Source organism: Etheostoma spectabile, chromosome 2 (genome assembly GCF_008692095.1).
Source record: "Etheostoma spectabile isolate EspeVRDwgs_2016 chromosome 2, UIUC_Espe_1.0, whole genome shotgun sequence".
NCBI classification, from domain to species: Eukaryota; Metazoa; Chordata; class Actinopteri; order Perciformes; family Percidae; genus Etheostoma; species Etheostoma spectabile.
In genome coordinates, this window is record NC_045734.1 from 14739820 (window position 1) to 14763136 (window position 23317).

Below are 23317 nucleotides of genomic sequence, written 5' to 3' on the forward strand. Positions count from 1 at the left end.
TAAACCAAATTCTCTATTTTTCAAACATCAAAACGCTCAGCTTGATTCAGAATGGTATGCTACTATTTATAAAATTCATAACACATTTTTAATTTCCAAAATATTCAACGTCTAGCGGGCAGTTTTTCCCCATGAAAGCGGATGGACAGAAGTTTCAAAGTTGACATACATTTTCTTACATTTTCAACTGCTCATTCATCCAGTCACAGAGAAACTCCATTCAAACTCTAAAGGTCCCATTACATGGTGCTCTTTGGATGTTTTAATGTAGGCCTTAGTGGTTTCTGACATTTTTACATACAGTTTGTGTGTATGGGAAGGAATGCTCAGACTCAGAGGGCAGGGCCCAACTGACAGAGTGGAAAGAGAAAGAAGCACAATTCACTTTACCTTGCGAGACCATCCACAGTTTTAACTCCTCATACATTACTTTTACATCAAAATGTAGGGAATATTGTGCCTTTTCTAACAATATGCTTAAAGAGGCAATCTGACTTTCACACAAAGCACAGTGAGCTTCCAAGTGAAGCCATGTCCAACTGATGATGAGCAGGGTGTTACATATCTCGCAGTATTAAAAATAAAGCAATAGGACTTATGGTTTTTGAGATAAGAGCAGGACTAACAAAGGTGCGCTGGAGCTTTATTTCTGTGAGTATAACTCTATGCGACGGGAGTCGTTACGACAACCTTCAACTGCAATTGGTCATGTGATCTGATCCCTGACATGTTGACCTCAACACATTCTGTTGCTGTGTGCCTCCTCTCTGTGAGAACAGCTGCTAGTGTTGAGGCCTGAGGTCAGTTATTAGAGTCCGTCAGTTGGTCAGTTAGTCCTTCATGGCATCATGTTAGCTTACAAATAACACCTCTTCTCGTTTTTCCTCCCCTCTTCCTCTCTTCTTTCTTTACTCCTCTCCTCCATTTCTCTTCTCTTCTCCTCTCCTCCATCTTCTTTTCTTCCTGTGTGTGTGTGTCTGTTTGTTGCTGTGTGTGTGAATCCTCTCCTCCTTTCTTTCTTTTTTTCTACTTGTCTCTTCCTCCTTTTCTCTTTTCTTCCACTCCTACTAATAGTCAAAAAATCCTTATGATTATGGTTAATCTTTCATTAACTGAATTTGATACAACCTTTCCATTCATACTTTTAGAAAATATTCAACACAGTTGATTGAGATTCCCTAATCTGACACATTTCCCACTTTTCAGACTCATTCATTCTCCTTTAGCTGCTTCCCCGTCCAAATTAAAGCCAGCAATCCCATTTAGCCTCATCTTAAAATTACCTAGAAATAGTATATCATTGTATTTCACATCTTTCAAACATTCTGCAAATAATTCAACTTTTCAAAGACAGTCATACTAATTAAACCATTTCCCACTTTTTCATTCTCACAAATTTTAACTTCTTCTTACACAACTCAAGTCAGCAATCCAGTTTAGCATAAGTCTTTTCCAAAAACAAGATATTCCACATGTTTAAGACATCATTCATATTAGGCCTTTACTTTTCAATGATATTTATTCATATAATATTAAACCCATTCCCACTTTTTCAACTAAAAACTAAAATCCATTCAAATATACCACACCTTTCAAACATTCTGGGTATTATTCAACTTTTCAAAGACATTCATGATACTTAGACCATTCCCATTTTTTCACCTATTCTCACTACTTCACCTTCTTCTTACAAAAATCAAGCATTAGCGTCAGCCTTTCGACATACAGCATTCACACCGCAATTTCTTCAGAAATTGCCATCTCTAGTTTACAATTAACATTTGCATGATTAGCTTATGAGCTTATTGACAATTTTTGTTTTTCATTAAAATTATAAAATCAATCATCCAATTCAGCACACACATATAACCTCAATACTATGTTTACCATTCTTTTATTTAACATGTGCATTTTTCCATCCAAACATTTGATCAAAGTACTGTCAGTATTACAAGTTATATATTATTTATTATATATTATATATATTATTAACATATACAACTATTGGCTATAGTAGTAGTCGTCGTAGTAGGCCTAGTAGTAGTAGAAGTAGTAGTGGGGGGAGGTGGAGGAGGAGTAGTAGGAAGAAGAGTAGGCTAGGAGTGAATGGGAACTTATGTATTCAAGCATTTGTTCCGTCGAACTGTTTTAGGGGAGCACCGGGGCGGCACTGCGGCGGACTTTTTGATTTCACATTTGTTCAGCGCTGCCATGGGCGCTGCGCAACAGAAACACGATGGATGTTTACACTTAGCAACCAAAATAAATAAGTCTACGGCGACGCTTGTTTTCGCCAAACCACTTTCCTTACCTTTGAGTGTTAACTAGTTTATAAACTCGTGTCGAGAGTCAAACTGATGTCATGTTAGTGAACATCCACATACTCACGCGTTTGTCAACAGTCCAACTTCAGTATGAGCACTTCGGGTCCTCCCCTGAAAAAGAAGAGCTACATGGGGCGGCACCAGATCAAGAAGAAGAAAGGGTAAGTCTAAGTCAGTTTAACTTAACTCATAATCTTTATAATGATTTAGAAGAATATGACCAAATTCCTCCTTTTGCCTAGATACATCTTCCAATCTCTGTAGCATTTCTATCGATGAACGTAAGTCTTACTTGTGGTGAACATACTTTTTCCTGAGCACAGTTTCCAGGCTCCTGATGAACCACCAGACGGAGACAGACTGTTGCCGAAAACCCATTACCTATCAGGCAAAACAAACATTAGCAAAGACAGCCTCTTGGTGAGTGTGACAGCTTAGAGAGCGTTTTTCTTCTACTCTATTTATTATCCTTTGCACATCTACAGACATGTGTTAAATCTCCATTTTTAGGATGGAGGAGCTCTTTTTCCACTGGGAGAATCCACATTCGCTCTTGATGAAGAGATGCTGCAGGTGTTGGATGCTGTTGACTCTGTGCAGCCTGCAGCTAGAAAAGCTTGTCCAACAACAGTAAACAGGGATGCACACCCTGCATCATCAGCTGTTTTTGCCTTCTCAGGAGCTGACAGAGCTCCTCAGTCCACAGGCCAAGGACCCCACAGAGACCCCAGCACCCAGGAGAAAGTCTGTGGGCGTAGTGGGGATTGTAAGAGACCAGAATGGAGAGCTGAGTGCAAAGACCTTGCACAGAGGCTTCTCTTCAGTGAGGACTCCGAGGAAGTGGAGCATGCTCAGAGGGGCCCAGAGAACATTCAGCCATCACAACCTTCTGCCTGCATCAATGGGTTATCCAGTAAGCAAGTAGGCAGCTCCACCAAGTGAGTTTTAACCTACACATTATTGCCCAGTTTTTCTTTTGTGTCGATTATGTGCCTCCATTCTTTTCTTTAAAAAAATGTTTTTTTGTTGTTGTGTTTTTGTAGACAGACACTTACACCCAGAAGAAAAAGCTCTCCTCATAGAAAAAACAAACGTGTGTCAAATAAAAATGCTGATCAACCTCTGGATGTATCCAGGGAATACATCTTGTTCAGCCCAACCCGTCTCACAGCTGCCATAAAGAGAGCAAAACTCCAGCCGTCATTCCAGAATCAGTCTGCCTCTGTGCTCACAGTTCCCACTGGCTTAGACCTTAGTACTCTCAGTGACACTTTACTTCAGCCAGGTAAAGTATAATTTATAAAACGTTCTTTACGGTTGATATTTCCTACAATTGTTCTTGTTTCTCTGTGTTGTTCACTCTTCATGACACATTGTCATGGCTGGATTAACCTGCTAGGGTTAGCCGATGAACACCCGGAGATAACATTTCTCTTTCCAATGTAAAATCCACTTTGCTCTGCACAAAATACATAAGTCACAGTACTAAAAACTCCTGCCACTAGTTTGATTTAATACCTCATTTAAAGAGAGTTTTTAATTTGTACTGTAGGCATTGCCTTGTGTGCCCCTGCGGGGCAAGCCGAAAAGCTGCTGTTATGCAGTTGGGGCTTACCTAAGCCTGTCCTGGAGCGCTACCAGAAACACGGAGTGACTCACATGTTTGACTGGCAGGCTCAGTGCCTCACCGTTGGACAGGTGCTGCAGGGAGGTAACCTGGTGTACTCTGGTAAGAAACCGAACATCTCTATCTAAAAAGTGATTCACAGAGGCAGTCACTGTTCGGCCCATTTTCAGCTTTATATCCCTTCTTTTTCAGCCCCCACCAGTGCTGGAAAAACTCTGGTGTCAGAGCTGCTGATGTTGAAGCGTGTGTTGGAGACTAAAAGAAAAGCTCTCTTCATTCTGCCATTTGTCTCTGTGGCTAAAGAGAAGATGCACTACCTTCAGGTGAGGGACAGGTGGAAAGAAAAGCACATGCATGTTGTTATGGACAATGTGTTGTCCCTCTGTGTGTGTGTGTGTGTATGTATATTTAACAGACTTGGTTCTGTGAACCTGTAGAGTGTATTTGAAGAGGCAGGAGTTCGTGTGGATGGATATATGGGCAGCACATCAGCTGCTGGAGGGTTCACAGCACTGGATGTGGCTGTTTGCACCATAGAAAAAGCCAATTCTCTTGTTAACAGACTCATTGAAGAGGACAACATGGATCTACTAGGTAACATATTAGTGATAACTGTGTTTTCATGAGTATAATACGGAGTGTATGAGTTTGAAAAGTGTGTGTTTTTTGTACTGCTAGGTATGGTGGTGGTGGATGAGTTGCATATGGTTGGAGATTCTGGAAGAGGATACCTACTAGAACTGCTCTTAACCAAAATCCGCTACATTGCGCAGAAGCAAAACACCACTGGGTATGTGTCTGTTAGTCTGTCTACATTTATCTTGTATACAGCTTCAGTGTTTAAAAATCCAAGTTCTTATGCTAATCTGTGCAACTCTTTCTGCAGGTCTCTTTCTGAGGGTGTCCAGATCATAGGAATGAGCGCCACCTTGCCTAACCTCTCCCTCCTGGCTAGTTGGTTAGGTGCAGAGCTTTACCAGACAGACTACAGACCCGTACCCTTGCAGGAGCATCTCAAGGTGGGCTGCAATATTTACGACAAGAGCCTCTCTGTGGTCCGGCAGTTCACCCCTGCACTCCGAGTTAAGGTAGTTCAGATATCATCCAACATCTGGGTTATCATGAATTATTCTTTCTACACTAGAAATATAATCATTTGCTATGTGTGTGATAAATATGTGATATTTTATGAAGGGGGATGATGACCACATAGTGAGCTTGTGCTATGAGACTGTGAGAGAGGGCCGCTCTGTGTTGCTGTTCTGCCCCTCGAAGAACTGGTGTGAGAAACTGGTAGACAGCATCGCCAGAGAATTCTACAACCTCAGACATACAGGTAAAAGATAATTTACATTTTGGGCATACTATGTTTAATAGTGAGGTCAAGTACAACTGTAGCTTGTTCTAAAGATAGTTTGTGTTAAGTCTAGATTCTGGTCTCATCCTTTCAGATTGTCATGGCGAAGCAGAGCCACAGCCGGTGTGTCTGGATCGAGAGGGATTAGTGGATGTTGTAGCCCAGTTGAGACGTACTCCAGCTGGTTTAGACCCTATCCTCCAGCGAACTGTGCCATGGGGGGTGGCCTTCCACCACGCCGGTAATCACACTCACTCAACGTCTCAACCACAAAGAAACTGCGGGCTGAATGGATCTGTATTTTTTTTTTTTTTTTGTATAATTAAGATGAAGTTTATCTCTGTAGGTCTGACATTTGATGAGCGTGATGTATTAGAGGGAGCTTTTCGTCAGGGCATGGTCAGAGTCCTGGCCGCCACCTCTACCCTCTCCTCAGGGGTTAATCTCCCAGCTCGCAGGGTCATCATTAGAACCCCTACCTTCAATGGACACTTGTTGGACCCACTAACGTACAAACAGATGGCTGGACGAGCGGGCAGAAAAGGGGTGGACACCACAGGTATGGAGGGAAGAAGGGGACAAGAAATGCTTTTTTAAATTATTGCTTGTTCATTGGTATTCCAATTGCCTGAAGAGAAAAAAAAAAATCTGTGATAATGCGTTATTTTGTCCATCTTCTTTTAGGTGAGAGTGTGCTCGTGTGTAAGGAGGCAGAGCGTCAGAAAGGTATTAGTCTCCTTACGGGAGCTCTTCAGCCAATAAACAGCTGCCTTGTGAGAAGGGAGGGCGAAGGCGTCACCACCAGCATGCTGCGAGCAATCCTCGAGGTACATATGGCTGACATCTCAATGAACTTTGCACCCACTGAAACTACTTATAGTAAATAGATCATGAATGGTTCCTTCTTAAGGAATAGTTGCCTCATCCTATTGAGGCTGTTGATGCATAGTCAGATTAACTTAATAATAATAATGATAATAATAATACATTTGTTTTATATAGTGCTTTAAAAGGTACTCAAAGGCACTTTGCAAAGTAAAGGTAGAAACAATAACAAGATCAGTACAACAGAAATTGTAACAACTAGAGATAGATATTAAAAAGGTGAAGCAAAGCAGCATAGAAGCAGGATAAAAAAGTAAACAAATGGAAACACAGCTAGTTTGGTTCAAGTTAAAGCAACACTAAAGAACTTTTTTTCCGCTTTGGTCCCCCTACAGGTTGGACGCGGATTTGTCCATTGCTGCTGTCGTAATGTCCCACTATGTCTCATTGGAACTACAGATCTGCTACCCGATCTGGCAAACTTGCATAGTGCGGTTACAGCCGATAGAGGGCCGCAAAGCAAATGAAGTAATGCCGTTCACCCTGTTACGCGTTGAACCACTGAAACGATTTTGGAAACATTATTTTAAGGTACATTATTTTGGTGCAAGTTGGCCAGATCGGGTTGCAGATCTGTACTTTGAATAAGACATAAGAATAATGGTAATGGTAACGGTAATGGACAGTTCCACTTCCAACCTGTAGGAGGACAAAAGTGGAAAGGTTCTTTAGTGTATCTTTGAATTCAGATTCAAAGAGATGGGCTGAGTGCGGTTTTGAAGTGAGTAAGTGATGTGGAATGTCTGAGGTGTTTACAATTGTGTTATAACCCTAATTTGAATCATCCCAATTTGCAGATCATTGTCGGAGGTGTGGCCAGCACTCCACAGGATGTGAGGTCGTACGCTTTGTGCTCACTACTGGCTGCCAGCATGAAATGTGAAGGCAAAAAAGAATTAAATGAAGAGACCAACAAAGGAGCTATTGAGGCCTGTGTTGAATGGCTGATGGAGAACGAATTTATCACTATCCAGAAGGACGGACAAGGTACTACTTATGTGTGGCCTTAATTATGTTCAATGAGCATTCTGTATATCTCGACATATGATGAAAGTAGCGTTTTAGTTACAAATTGAACCATTGTTGTTGAACATTTTTCTTATGTAATTCAGTGTACAAGTATCAGCTGAAAAACTAGCAGCTATTACACTGACTAATATATAACCTGATGTCTTTTCATATCCAGAGGAGCGGTACTGTCCGACTCAACTTGGTGCTGCCACCATGTCCTCCTCCCTCTCCCCTCCTGAGGCTGTGGGAATATTTGCAGATCTCCAGCGGGCCATGAAGGGCTTTGTACTGGAAAATGACATGCACATTCTTTATCTGGTACATATATCTTTTAGTATTTGCTTATTAGGTTTCTGTCAACTCCAAGTTGATAGTTGACTCCCTATCATCCCTGAACTCTCACCCATACATTCCTTATAGTAACTTAATCTTAATTCTAGCTCTTAATCAAACCAAAAATGTCCTCTCCTTAAATGCACAGTATTTAAAATGATGTCTAAATTCCCCCCAGATCACCCCGTTGTATGCAGAGTGGACTACCATTGATTGGTATCAGTTCTTCTGTCTGTGGGAACAGCTCTCGTCATCGATGAAGAGAGTAGCAGAGCTTGTGGGCGTCCAGGAAGGTTTTCTTGCACGATCTGTCAGTGGCAAACTTGTTGCCAAGACAGAGAAGCAACGTAGACAAATGGCTATTCACAAACGGTAATGCACATATTTATGTCAATAACAAATTATATGTATATGATATTATTGGCAAATAGTCCCCTCATGTGGTTTTCTGGAATCCAAAATATGAGAATTATAATTGTTAACGTGCGGTTTGGGAAAGAAATTACCTAATTTCATACTAAATTATAGTCACAGTTACACACTTCTGTATGCTATCATACCAGTAAACAAGGGGGAGCACAATTACATGATCCATAAAACATCAATAAAGATATATTTCTTAATCTTATAGTATTGGATTTTAGATGAATGTTATATCTGTATCATATTTTATATATAGTTATAGTTTATGAATGGTTATTGTTCATTACATTATTTTCTTCAGATGTTCATGCTATTTTGTCTGCTTCCTTTATGCCATTGATTCCCAACATTGTGGTCCGTGGATGAGAGAGAGACCCTAACACAAAACTACTCAAGGATGCATCCTCTGAGAGTCAAACGACACAAAACATTTAAAAAATGTTTTGATCACATAGGACTTTTGTCCATTCTCTCCTCACAGGTTTTTCACCACTCTTGTGCTGCAGGATCTGGTGAATGAGGTGCCTTTGGGAACAGTTGCATCCAAATACAACTGCAATCGTGGGCAGTTACAGTCTCTCCAGCAGTCTGCTTCTACATATGCAGGTACATGCTCAAGAATGTTGCTGAGCATCTCTAAGGTCAAGACATATACAGTAGAATATACCGTCTCTGAATTCTACACTTAAAAGGGGAGGGCAGTAACAAAGGTAGTAACTTGATGCAAGACCTTGGAGCTCTTTAGACTGACAGATATACAGCATAGACTTTATTCCATTAGCTGATGTGTCTCCACCTACATGATTGCTTCAAAGCCACGTAAAGTGCTCGTTCTTCTTGCATCAAGTTACTATAAGAAGATTTATGAGATCTTAGTGTAATTCAGACTTCGAGAGTGTGTGCCCAAATGTCGCTCAGAACAAGTTTGTCTGGGTGTGAGTATATATTTCATACTAATTATGGTGTTTATAATCAATGTAAACACAGAAAATAACCCAACAAAAGCCAGAACTAAACAGCAACACATTAGTAATTCAATGACTCTAAATCATATGCTCAGTGGTACAGCTGACAGAATCACTCTGACCTTTTTGTCATCCCTTCAGGTATGGTAACCGTGTTCTGCAAGCGTCTGGGCTGGCACAACATGGAGCTGCTGTTGTCCCAGTACCAGACCAGGCTGAGCTTCGGAGTCCAGAGGGAGCTGGTTGACCTTGTCAGAGTTTCCCTCCTGAACGCAACACGAGCCAGAGCGCTGTACGCACAAGGCCTCTGTACTGTCGCTGAACTAGCCAGGGCTACTGTAGCTGATGTGGAGAAAGCCCTGAGGAATGCTGTCCCATTTAAGAGGTAGGTGTGTGCTTGTTTGTAAGTACCACTAAGAAAATGCATATTAGGTAAACAAAAATATGATTATCTTACTTACTTTGTGGGGCGCCTGGATAGCTCACCTGGCTAAGCATATGCCCCATGTAGTAAGGCTTAGTCCGCAGGTTCGTTTCCGACCTGTGGCCCTTTGGTGCATGTTGTTCCCTCCCTCTCCCCCCTTCTACATCTGTAGTTGTCCTGTATAATAAAGGCTTAAAAAGCCCAAAAAATAATCTTTAAAAACTAAATTCTATGCTAAAGTAAAGATAGTCATAACCACTGTACAGAGACAATCATGTATATGATAAGCATACAAAATATATAAAAACAATATCCAAATAGTTGTAGTAGACTGGGATTCAAATGTTTACAAAACGTTTTAAGTAAATATGTGGTTTGGAGTGTGCAGGCATTATTCTTTGTTTTGTTTTTTTTAAAGATTTTTTTTGGGGCATTGTAGGCCTTTATTTCTATATGACAGTTTAGACTTGAAAGGGGAGAGAGGAGGGGAATGACATGCAGCAAAGGGCCGTAGGTCAGAGTCAAACCCCAGCCGCTGCGTTGAGGAGTAAACCTATATATATATATATATATATACATACATACATATATACATACATACATACATACATACATACATACATACATACATACATACATACATACATACATACATACATACATACATATAAAGATCAAGGTGACAGAAGCAGGTACCTTCCTGTAAACCCCTGTTAAACCCTAAGCTTGCATAAAGCATGTGCAACTGTAGCATCAGCACACCAAAGCTATAATCTCCCTGAAACATGACCCCAAAAGTAAAGCCAATGTTGTACTGTCTGTCATCTTCAGCTCTAAGCGTGCAGTGGATGAGAGTGAGGTGGAGGCAGCCGAGAGACGCAGCCTTCGCTGCGTCTGGGTCACTGGTGGTCGGGCCCTGACGGAACAGGAAGCTGCTGTTGAGATAGTGTCTGAGGCAAGGTTCCTCCTTCGGGAAGACCTAGCCCAGTTAGGTGTTCAGTGGGACCCGACAACACTTCCTGGGGCTCCTGCTGTAAACGGCCCAGATGAAACCTCATCTGTCTCATATCTCAGCTCACATGAAGCACAGGTTGAAAACAATAAAAATCAGCAGGAAGGAGACAGGGTCAGGAAAAGTGACAGTAGAGATATTGACAAACATGGAGGGGGGAATAAGAAAGAATATAAATGCGGGAAAGGTATCTCTGAAATGAAAATGGAGAAAGCACAAGGAGAAGCCAATCGAGAGCAAGGGAAGTCCAAGCCTGAAGACACGGTAGTAAACAGAAAATTAGACAGGACAAAGCTAGAAGTCAAACAAACAGATAATGAAGTGCAAGTGGAAAGAAGCAAAGAAACCAAAAACGACAAGCCAAATAAAAAATTATTAATGACAAATGACACAGAAGATCCAGATGAAAAACGAGAAAGACAAAAGCACACAAGGTCAAAGCAAGGAGGGGAAGATGGGAAGAAAGCCAAGCCAAAAGAAGGGGAGACGAGTAAATGGGTTGCCTCAATCAGACCAGAGAGTCATCAAGCAAATGGTCCTGTTCCTGAAGGGAGCCTGACACAGGACTTGGCTGAACTCATATCCAGCCCCCAGCTTCAACCAATGCCACATCCTCAGCCCTCTCCTTCCCCGATGCCTCCTCCCCGGTTCAGAGCACCAATATCCCGAGTAGAAGTACACCACAGTGTTCTTACAAGGACGTCAAAAGGAGATGGTGCCTCACCTGTGCATCCAGGTAGACTGAAGCACTCAAAAGCCTTAAGTAAAGTCCTCCACTCTATACAAACTGACAAAAGCCTACAAGATAATGTAGAGACTGCACAGACATCACACTCAAAACCTTTGGTGGTTTCTACAGTCCAAAATGTAGCGCCTGCAGGCCAGATGTCTACAACTGTTCAAGCTCCCGGCACTGTGCTAGAAACCTCTACAAATGCAGATATGTTAGACTCTCCCCTGACCGTTTCGTCTGCCTCCATTCCCTTATTCTCTCCTGAGGCCAAGCGACGAAAAATGGACTGCGGAGAGGTAGATACGTTTTCATCTCCCGAGCTGTACGCTGGAGATGAGAGAGATAAAGAAGCAGAGGGAGATGTTAAAAACAGAGAAGAGAGTTTCGGTGACAGCTTTGAATTGGACACCCAGACCGAAAGAATCATTGTTCAACAGGCATGCCAACACAGAGATGGGAATGGTAGAGGTACAAATCCATCGGTAGGAACAAAGAAGATAAGAGAGGAGGAAATGGTAGAAGCAGCTGTAGAGATCATTAAGGACATAAATGATGGAAGTAACTGTCCTAAAGCCACTGACAACGCATGTCCCAGATTTAACATTTCTCTCACATATAGCCAGATGGAGCTCATCCTTAACACCAGCCACCAGGTGAGTGACCAGAATCATCCATTATGTTTTGGTTATTGACCTCCTAATTTATTTGGCTCTTAAAAATCAACCTGTTTTTCCAGATTTCTCCTGGTCCAGGTGTTGATAATGAAGTTGAAGATAAAGATGAAAGTGGTGATGAGGATACCAATCGGGCTGCCTCTGAGAGTGTTAACAGAAGCAGTAGCTTCCTGTTTGACAGCCTGTATGACAGCTCTCTACTGGCTGGTCTGAGCCCACACCAGGTCCTCGACCAGTCGGATGAACAGGAGCCTGTTGACCAAGAGATCAGAGACCCTCTTCCGTCGACCCAGGAGCGAAGACGCAGTGAGCTTCTCGCCAATCAGGAGGCGGAAAAGCAGGAGGCAGTCCAATGGGGCGAGTCCTCCTTCAACCTGTCAGAGTGGGGAGACTCGCTGCTGGTGGGTGAACACTTTCTGGAAAGGCAGAGCTTGCTCAAATACACAGAGAAAACTCAAGAAGCAAGGAAACCCAACGCAGACCATGTTTTGCCTGAGGAACAGCTGTCAGAATCTCAACTTAAACCCAGTCAGATACAGCCACAACCCACCACTACTTCCACAACTCAACATGAGCATGACAGGCATAAAGCCAGTAATAATCAAGGCCATACACACACAATGAAACAGCATAGTAATGCACATGACAATAAACCAGTCGGGAGAAAGGAAACTATGAATGAAGAGGGTGAAAATGGGAAGCAATTAGAGACAAAAGTACAGAAAGAGGAAATTAATGCTTTATTGTCAGATAATGATAAACCCCCTCAAGTCCAAAATGCACCTGAAAGCTCTTTTTATTGCAGCCCTGGTTTGCAAGAGATTTTTGACCGCTGGCCTAGTATGTCTGACCAGCCCTGGCAAAACACCACAACAAGCCAAACAGCCACTCATACACTCATCAATGCTGCAAATCTAGCAGAAGTTCCAGATCTACCTCAGCCCTCAATGCAGTTGGACAGAAAAGTTGGAAAGACAAATGTGCAGACTGTTGCTGCTGAGAGTGATTCTCGAGAGGAACAACTATCAAGACTTGACAGTGAGAACATAACGGAGAGACCAGGCTCCGCTGGTGACCTTATTCCCCCAACTCAGGAAACGACACCTGTCACACCCAGAGTAAAACTGACGACCTCATCTGTCCAATCACCTCTCATCGCTCAGCCACTCAACCAATCAACTCCTTCAACCCTCCTGCCACGGAAACCCGCAATCACAAAATGTCCTAAATCTCGTCCAGGAAACCGTAATCATATATTAGAAGCGGTTGCTGACACTGAACAGCCTAACTCTACATCAGATTGCAGCCACCAACAGCAGCTGGTACCGAAACCAAAGACTGTTCCACGCTTAAGTTCAAAAACAAAACCCCTGCTACACACCGACCAGAATCTTCGCGCTCCCCAAGACCGTGCCTCTCCATCCTCCCCCAGGCCCAAGCTTCCCTCTGATGCAGAATCACCTGTGACTGATGAGGGCTTCATTCTTCAGCTGTCCCAGGATGCACCACTCTGTTCCAGCAACTCAGGGACATTCTCCATCATAGACGTGGCAAGTGACAGGCGCCTCTTCAACACTTTCATTAATGAGTGGAAAACAAAGGAGCGGTACTCTGTGGCTTTAGCCTGTGAAAAGAAGGAGCACAGACACCAGCCTGATGAGGAAATAGGAGGGAAACATAAAAGAGGTAACTGATAAACATGTACCCAAGTGACATTGCCGCACAGTAAAATTTGATATCAATTGTTGCCATGCGGTAACCAAGAGATTGACTACATCTATGAAGTAGGTGATGCAGAGAAGTCTCCTTTCTTGCATTTGTGTTTTTGGCATATTACATATTATTGTATTATCAACAACACATGACGTAGTTAAAACATTATAAGCAAAGCTTGTGTTGTATGCAGTCTCCTCATCCATGCGTGTATTTATTGCGTGCAGCGTCAGCAACTAATCAGGAGCTCCACAGGGCCAATGGTTTTCCAGTAGGAGACAGTGATGGACTGGTGTTGATTGGCCTGTCTGTCTGCTGGGGAGCAAGAGATGCATACTACATTTCTCTGCAGCAAGAGCAGAGCAAAGGTATAGAAACACACATGCATGTATGTACAAGCTTGCTACAAAATAGTTTGTTCAGCTTGTCTGTTACCCCTCAGGTTTGAGTTCCAGTCTGGCCCCGCCTCCACTGGATGATGATTTGCCGGTGAGTGAGAGGCTGCGGCTGGTGAAGACCTGTCTGAGCGGGCCAGCGGCTGGTCATAGAGGAGGTGTGGTTGTCACGTATGACATCATACAGGTGTACAAGATGCTAGTCCTAAGCTGTAGCATCAGCTTGGAGGGAAACTGTGAAGATCCCAAGGTGAGGGAAATCATATGTGCACACATTTTCAGACACATACAGCACAAATAGAAACTAGCATTCTGGTAACTATGAGCAGGCTGTTCCATGGGATTTCATTTAAAACCTCTTCTCACACATTTCTGAATGAAACGTTGGAAGACAGCAATGCACCAATATTCACTGGGATCTTCTCATTTTCTACAAAAACCTTCCCCATTAAAAAATTGGAATGGTGCTATAATCACATAAACAAATCTACACATAGTGGCTTTAAAAGAGCATTTAATAAAATTGGAAAATATATTTATTGTTTTGCTAAGTACCTTTGTTTGTTTCTGACATTTTATCAAAGTGACTCTGTTTTTAATGTCTGCCATAGGTTGCGTGCTGGCTTGTGGACCCAGGCAGTGAGGAGCGGACTCTACCCAACATGGTGACTGTCTACTGTCCCGAAGAGTTACCTCTGCTGGATGGACTTGGGAACGCGCTTGCACACTGTCCTCGTGTTAGGGCAGCGACCAAGAGCGTGCTTATACACTCTGTCATGAACCATCTCACTGGCCTGTTAGAGAAGGACGGCATGCTTGGTATAAAAAGCAAAGTAAACATTCATACAGTATTCCTACAGTGGTAAGAACTGTAGTAACCATGATGGTTTTTTTTACCTTGTCAGACTTATTCAGGAGCATTGAGATGCCCTCCCAGGTGTCTTTGGCTGTGTTGGAGTTAAATGGAGTGGGCTTCAGCGTTGAAGAGTGTGAAAGACAAAAACATGTGATGCAAGCCAAACTCACCGCGCTGGAGTCTCAGGCTTACAACCTGGCCGGGCACAGCTTCTCTCTCACCAGCATCGACGACATCGCACAGGTCTGACACATCTTCTTTATCCCAGCCATGTTTTTGAATCAAATTTCAAAAGTACAAGAAGGCATGGTAAAATGTACAATTTTCAAACCTATCTCACGCGTACTATAGGTGTTGTTTTTAGAACTACACCTGCCTCCAAACGGTGACGTAGGTGGATTGAAAAGTAAGAAGACCCTTGGCTACACCAGGAGAGGTGGGGGCAGAGTACGACTTGGAAAGCAGTTCAGCACCACCAAGGTGAGCAGTTTTTCTATAATGCTGGAAGAAAGATAAGGTTATATTTGAGTGTTGACTATGTTTAAACTGAATTGCAATGATGGTTGGCAGGAAGTTCTGGAGAAGCTTCGCCCCCTCCACCCGTTGCCAGGTGTTATTCTGGAGTGGAGGAGGATCACTAATGCTTTGACTAAAGTGGTGTTCCCTCTGCAGAGGGAGAAGCAATACCACACCACACTGGCCATGGCCAGAATATACCCCATCGCTCAGACACACACAGCCACAGGTAACACGCAGATACACACAAAGACATCACACACACCTGTTGTCAAAGTAGAGTAATACAGTGTGCAATACAATTTTATTTCAAGTAAAACTAAAGCATGCAGTGACCCGGCTCCTTTTGTTGTCAGGTAGAGTGAGCTTCACTGAGCCCAACATACAGAATGTCCCCAAAGACTTTGAGATTTACATGCCCACGGTGGTGGGGGAGAGCCCACCTTCACAAGACAGCTGCAGCAAGACCACCAAAACAGGGTAGGTCAACATCAAAGTTCAGATCTATGAGCATGTGGCTCTCCAAATTGGGCTTTGACCACTAGGGGAGTACTTAAGAAGTTTAGTCAGAATCAGAATCAGAATCAGAATCTATTATTGATCCCCGAAGGGAAACTCTGTGTGTGTAGTTGCACAATAGTGTAGAAATACAAGAAATAAGAAATATAAGGAATTGGATACGTACGGTATTTACATAAAGGAATGTTATTATACATTATTTACATATTCACATAATTAAGGATTTGGAATGGTGAAAAGTTAAATAATAATAATAATAATGTGGTATTTGAGATTGCACACATGTCAGGCCAGTGTTATTGCACAAAACAGATAATACAGATAATATTGTCCAGTTTCAACCTCTCTAAGTGTGTGTGTGGTGTGTGTGTGTGTGTGGTGTGTGTGTGTGGTGTGTGTGTGTGTGTTGGTGTGTGTGTGTGTGTGTGTGTGGTGTGTGTGTGTGTTGTGTGTGTGTGGTGTGTGTGTGTGTGTGTGTGTGTGTGTGGGTGTGTGTGTGTGTGTGGTGTGTGTTTGTGTGTGGTGTGTCAGACACTTAGAGGGAGGAGTTAAAAAGTTTGATGGCCACGGCAGGAATGACTTCCTGTGGCGCTCTGTAGTGCATTTGGGAGAATGAGTCTGTCACTGAAAGTGGCTCCTGTGATTGAGCAACAAGCCATGGAGTGGGTGCGAGACATTGTCCAAGATGGCATGTAGTTTGGACAGCATCCTCCTATCTGACACCCCCGACAGAGAGTCCAGATCCACCCCCCACGACGTCACTGGCCTTGCGAATCAGTTTGTTGAGTCTGTTGGCGTCCGCTACCCTCAGCCTGCTGCCCCAGCATGCAACAGCAAAGAGGTAGCACTGGCCACCACAGACTCATAAAACATCTTCAGCATTGTCCTGCAGAGTTGAAGGACCTCAGCCTCCTCAGAAAATAGAGACGGCTTTGGCCCTTCCTGTAGAGGGTGAGTGTTCTTGGCCCAGTCCAGTTTATTGTCCAAGTGCACTCCAGGTATTTGTAGTCCTCCCCGATGTCCACACTGACCCCCCGGATGGAAACAGGGCTCAACTGCTGCCTTGGCTCTCCTTAGATCCACCACCAGCTCCTGTGCTTTGTCACATTGAGCTGTAGATGGTTCTGCTACTCCATGTGACAAAGTCCCCCACCACAGCTCTGTACTCAGCCTCGTCCCCCTCGCTGATACATCCAACCACAGCAGAGTCATCAGAAACTTCTGAAGATGGCAGGACTCGTGTGGTAGTTGAAGTCGTGGTGTAGATGGTGAAGAGGAAGGAGAGAGGACAGTCCCCTGCGGGGCCCCGGTGTTGCTGACCACTCTGTCTGATACACAGTGTTGCAGGCGCACATACTGTGGTCTGCCAGTCAGGTAGTCAACAATCCAGGACACACGGGGGGGATCCACCTTCATCGCTGTCAGCTTCTCACCCAGCAGGGCGGCCGGATGGTGTGAAAGCACTGGAGAAGTCAAAAACATGACCCTCACCGTGCTTGCGCCTGTCCAGGTGGGCGTAGATGCGGTGAGCAGGAAGAGATGGCGGTCCTCAACTCCCAACCGGGGCTGGTAGGCGAACTGGAGGGGGTCCAGGAGAGGTCACCATGGGCCGCAGCTGTTCCAGAACCAGTCTCTCCAGGGTCTTCATAATGTGGGAGGTCAGTGCCAGGGTCTGTAGTCCTTGGCGTCACTGGGACGTGGCGTCTTTGGCACAGGAACGAGGCAAGATGTCTTCCACAGCATGGGGACCCTTTGGAGACTAAGGCTCAGGTTGAAGACATGGTGAAAGACTCCACATAGCTGAGAGGCACAGGCTTTGAGCACCCCAGGATGGATACCATCAGGGCCTGCAGCCTTATTAGAGTGGAGTCTGGTCAGCTGTCTTCTCACCTAGTCAGCAGTGAGGCACACAGAGGTCACAGGGGGGTAGGGGGAGGGGAGTCAGGCTGGAGAGAGGTGTTAACGGAGGGCTAGAGGAGGGGGAGGTAGGGCTCCCTGGAAGGAGGACAAGGGACAGTGAGGGGGGAGGGGGAAGTAGTGGGGTTGGAGGGGAGACAGCAGTTGTGTTAATGGGGGGATGGGCAGGAGCAGGAGCATCAAATCTGTTAAAGAACAGATTGAGTTCGTTGGCCCTGTCCAAGCTGCCTTCAACTCCTTGCTGCCAGCTGGTCTGAAGCCAGTGATGGTCCTCATTCGCTCAGCATCCCTCATGTTGTTCTGCTGGAGTTTACGCTCCAGCTTCCTCCTGTACTTCTCCTTAGCCTCCCTGATCTTCACCTTCAGGTCCCCTGAATGGCCCTCACCTCCTCCCTATCCCAGCTTGAAAGCCCTCCTCTTAGCATTCAGGATGTTCTTGATGTCCTTTGTTACCCCAGTTTGTTGTTTGGGTAACACTGAACAGTCCTTGCTGGGACAGTGCAGTCCACACAGAAGTTTATGTAATCTGAGATACACTCAGTCAGCCCATCTATGTCCTCTCCATGTGGCTCACAGAGTGCATCCCAGTCTGTCACCTCAAAACATCCCTGAAGTGTCTCATAGGCCTCCTCTGACCATCTCCTCACTGTCCTTGAGGTCAGAGGTTGCCTTTTCACCAGAGGCACATAGCAGGGTTTGATGTGAACCAGGTTGTGGTCGGATCTGCCCAGTGGGGGGAGGGGGGAAGAGCTGTATGCGTCCCTGACATTAGCATACAGCAGGTCCAAGGTCCTCTCCTCTCTGGTATGGCAGCTCACGTACTGGGTGAAGTTAGTTAGTGTGGAGGTCATGGTGACATGGTTGAAGTCACCCGAGATCACAATGAGGGCACTCGGGTGTTGAGTCTGGAGTTGGGCAATGGCGGTGTGGGTGACGTTACACGCCGACGTCGTGTTGGCAGAGGGCGGAATGTAAACAGCAACATGTGTTTTCTCAGTTAAATGAGACATGGTTTAAAGTCACTAAACAATGTCAAAATAACATTTCAATCATAACTTACAGTGCTGCTTATAAGTTTAGGTACCCATGCTAAAATTTACTAAAAAGAGGGGGGGGGGGGGGGAATTCCCCTTTTGGAAACTGATCTTAACTGATTCACCAGTTTTCTTTGTGAATGTACTGTAAATAAACAAATGTTCTTCCTTAAAATACAGGGGGCATTATTTCATGGATCCAGAATACTATGCATCCTGATAAAGTTCCCTTGGCCTTTGGAACTAACAAAGCCCCTCATCATCACATACCCTTTACCATACCTAGAGATTAGCATGGTTATATTTCAGTTAGACTAATAGTTGCTTTGATTTGCATTGAGATTTTATGGAAAGTACCACATGCCTATCTCTAAGTATGGTGAAGGGTATGTGAAATAACTGGCCTTTAAATTAAAATCTGCCTGCCTCTATGGAAATTTAACATAAGGGTGTTTATACACTTATGCCCCCTATGTTTTTAAGGAAGAACATTTTTTTAAATACAATACATTACTCATTCACAAAGACAATTGTCCTTAAAGGTGTGATTTTCCCTATTTTTTTAATTAAGGCATTAAGATCATTTTTTTTTTATTCATCCTTTTAGTCAAACTTATGAGCAGCACTGTACATACTTATTACTCACTTTATTGGATAAACTTCACTTCTGGAGAAACAAATTGAGTACATTCACGCTAATTAAAGCCCACCATCTCTTGTGATACATTTTACCTTACACCCAGCTCATTTATAAAAAAATGTGTAGCTATTTTAAATACTTCAATATTGTCTTATATATTAAAATATTCCAATTTTTTGGCAGATGCTTGTAAACACCACATGATTACAAACATCTGGATGAGATCATTCATTATGCCAAAGATTAATATGTCAGTATCAAATTTAATTTGTGTAGTGTCTATATTCTTTCACACTAATATTCCTAATACATACATATAGTGTGATATGGAAATATATGCAAACACTAGGACTAATAATACACTTCACTGCAATGGAAGTCTCTCTTTGCAGTACAGGAAATGTTGGTTTTAGACAGGATTTAAAAGTCAAATAAGACCTACAGTAGAAAACTCACATTGCATACTATTACATATTAATATATATTAATACACAAGTGACAATTAGTAAAGCCAGATGCTGGTTGGCATTTAAAGTGAAAAATAAACTTGCTACATGCTGTGTATTGGTGGGAATGCACTACATTCTATTGGTTTTCTCCAAAGTTGGCAAGTGTTAAGATAAATACGACGTTTGTCTAACTAAAGCTCGTACTGTTTTGTTACAGAAAAAAGAGACGTTCTGGTGTGCCTTCTGCTGCAGCCGGCCGTGCAGAACAAGGCCCGGCCTTCTCTATCAGCATGAGACATGCCTTCGTACCTTTTTCAGGTTACTATGATGATCCAGTTGATTTGTGTGGGTGCTCCCCTCCTCTGTCTGTAACTTTGTCTCAGACTGTTCTACCAGCTGTGTCTTTCTGTGCTGTGCTGCAGGCGGGATGATATTGGCAGCTGATTATTCTCAGCTGGAGTTGAGAGTGTTGGCTCACCTCTCCAAGGACCAACGCCTTCTGCAGGTCAGTAGATAGCAAGGCAACATCATATAACAAGCATCAAGAAACGGGTGAAAGAGATGATGAACTGTGTGCGTCATCAGGTGCTGAATGGAGGAGCAGATGTGTTCCGCTGCATCGCAGCTGAGTGGAAAAGCGTTGACCCAGAGTCCGTGAACGACAACCTCAGACAACAGGCGAAACAGGTACAGCTATGCAGGAGAGAGATGATGACATGGACCCGCATGCATTCTGACTGGTGTGTTTTTGTCTTTGCAGATTTGTTATGGCATTATCTATGGGATGGGAGCAAAGTCTTTGGGGGAGCAAATGGGTGTGGAGGAGAATGACGCAGCCTGCTACATAGAGAGTTTCAAGGCCAGATACAAAGGTATACGACAATGTTTAATTCACAGAAATTGTTTGTGTGTATATGTCAGTATGTGGCAGTAGAATCCTACATACACAAATAATTGTTCATAATGTAATTGTATATTATTGTCATTGAAACAAGTACTGGAAAGACAAAATGAACAGTCATTCCCTGTGTTGTGTTTCAGGTATCAATGGTTTTCTGAGAGAAACCGTGAAGAACTGTATAAAGAACGGCTATGTTCAGACTCTGATGGGCCGTAGGAGATACCTTCCTGGGATCACTAATGCCAATACGCACACCAAAGGCCATGTAAGCATGCTTGTCCATCAGAACTTGTCAGAACGTATTTGTAAGCTGTGCAATGTAAAATTTGAGTGTAATCTCCCCCCCCCCCACCATGAATTCCATAACTTCTGTCTTTTTAGGCAGAGCGTCAGGCAGTGAACACAACTGTACAGGGTTCAGCAGCAGACATTGTTAAACTTGCCACCGTAAACATCCAGAAACAGTTACGAAAAACATATCCTTCAGCACCACTCTCTCACAAGCACGCACACCCAGGTGACTTAACTCTTAATCTTCTTTTCCATTACTGTATCAAAACAACATACAGAAAGAGATAACCACCTGTAATTTAAATCATGCCTAATGTTGTCCGTTATACAGGCGGCAATTACCGCAGGGTCGGGACGTCTCAACTCAGAGGGGCCTACTTCATCCTGCAGCTGCATGATGAGCTCATCTATGAAACCACAGAGGAAGACCTCATACAGGTATGAACATTATTTGGATTGTCAAATCATCAGAAGTATTAAGTATTGTAAGTTACAGAAAACATTGTGCTGAGTAAACCTGCGAAGTAACACCACTGTGTGAGAGTTTCATCTTGATTGATTTATTTTGTGGGCCAACAAAGCAGGTTAGTTACCGTTGCATATGTATTGATAAGTCTCATTTTACGCTAGAAATAGGCAGCCATAATATGACTACTTGAATTTCAGATATTCAAATAATGACAACTGACACGTTTGCAGTAATTGGTTGACCTGTGAGAAGAGATAATGAGTGATTTTTTAATTTTTACTTGTATGTAGACTATTTCCTACAGTTTTTTTTTTATGGTGTAGAAAACAAGGTAACAAATTCTGAAAAAGATCACATTTATACATAATTATTTGTCTTTCTATCAGGTTGCTCAGATTGTCAAGAGGGAGATGGAGTCGGCAGTAAAACTGTATGTAAAGCTTAAGGCCAAAGTTAAGGTGGGACCCAGCTGGGGCAACTTGCAGGACCTAGATATATAATGTGAATGTTTTGATGTTTTATATTGACATAAAATACATGCACTCATTGCTTAAGATAATACTTCTGTACCATTTGGACTAAAATATTTTTTTAATCACTACACTAAAATTAAATGTAAGTTAAATACATGCCTACGAGTACATGAGCTCTAAATGAACTGACTGTATTTATAATTCTATTTACCGGTGTACAGTGTAAAAAAAGTATCCTTTTTTTTTTTTTTTTAAGTATGGAATTTTATTTACTGTTATCCCAAAACATGTCAAGACTTTATGCAACATTTTTTGTAATCTAACAGTGTAGTAACTTGACATTTGTCTTTTCTTTCCTCTTTTGAAACTTTGAAATCCTGTGCCTGCAACAATTATTTTTATTGACTAATGTGCCGATACATTTTTTCATGAATTCTTTACTCTGTGAAAGGTCAAAATTGTGAAAACATTCCCTTAACAACTTCCCAGAGCCCAAGGTTATGTGTGCAAATGTCCTTGTTTCATTAAAAAAAAAGAAAAGAAAAAAAGATAGGCAGTTAATGATTTAATCACATAAATGCAGCTAATCCTCACGAGATGCTGGAACTGGAGAATTTCTGGTGTTTTTTCACAATTTTTGCTTGAAAGAAATTAAATGATTAATCTACCAATCATTTTTTTCAAATCAAAGTCGATTATTTTTCCATCAAACAAATGGTTTTAGCTCTACTATGATGCATTCAAAACAAAGACAGACCAGCTTTAGTCTTAAGGACAACCTGAAAGCTCACATTTTATTGGACCATTAGTAGAGTTGTCTGTCACAGGAACATACATCATTATCATTGTCACGTTAACATTGTTTTGTTTAACACTTATGACATTCAATGCACAAGAAGTGTTAATATGATACGACATTTTCTGTGCAAAGCGACCTCTAGTTATGGGAATAGAAATGAGACGTGGTAGAGGAAGCAATGTTGTGTGACTGTAGCCTTAATTGACCCCTTAGTAGGCTATCTTCAGGTGGAACTTCATAATACAAAAAAACATTTTTAAATGATTCCATTCAAAATTACACTGACCTTGCCAATATAAGCCAATGCATACTGTATAGACTCTGGAACAAAGTAAGAAGAATGATTTACTTTAACACTTCAATTAACCAGTGCACCATGACACCACAGAGCTTTTCAACACGGGCTCAGTTTGACACAAAAATGAGTAACAAGTAAATAAATACAGGTCATGGACAACCATAAACAAATCAGAACAGCACTGATTTTGGGTTTCAAAACAGGAGTGTGATCCCAGATGGTGGTAAAGATGTTTCATGTCTGTCAATAGAATGTCTTTTTCTGTGTGAAACAGCCATT

At 42.7% G+C, this 23317-nt stretch overlaps 1 protein-coding gene across 2 annotated transcripts; it reads left to right on the top strand.

Moving 5' to 3' along the window:
- Positions 1-2084: 2084 nt before the first annotated feature.
- polq (polymerase (DNA directed), theta) lies at positions 2085-23148 on the top strand. Of its 2 annotated transcripts, none has more exons than XM_032500094.1 (35): positions 2085-2485; positions 2648-2744; positions 2835-3262; positions 3368-3609; positions 3877-4053; positions 4144-4274; positions 4389-4545; positions 4630-4741; positions 4838-5039; positions 5146-5287; positions 5403-5549; positions 5655-5867; positions 5993-6135; positions 6991-7180; positions 7380-7522; positions 7716-7909; positions 8442-8566; positions 9067-9310; positions 10181-11747; positions 11831-13454; positions 13709-13849; positions 13924-14126; positions 14488-14695; positions 14782-14975; positions 15084-15212; positions 15303-15477; positions 15605-15728; positions 20025-20125; positions 20230-20312; positions 20393-20494; positions 20568-20679; positions 20849-20973; positions 21090-21225; positions 21331-21437; positions 21855-23148. In XM_032500094.1, exons 1-35 carry the CDS (start codon positions 2415-2417, stop codon positions 21966-21968), a joined length of 8403 nt encoding a protein of 2800 aa, XP_032355985.1. In that variant the 5' UTR covers positions 2085-2414; the 3' UTR covers positions 21969-23148. The 2 variants fall into 2 exon arrangements, with proteins under 2 accessions (XP_032355985.1, XP_032355995.1); XM_032500104.1 differs by having other exon boundaries at positions 15405-15477.
- The last annotated feature ends 169 nt before the right edge of the window (positions 23149-23317 follow it).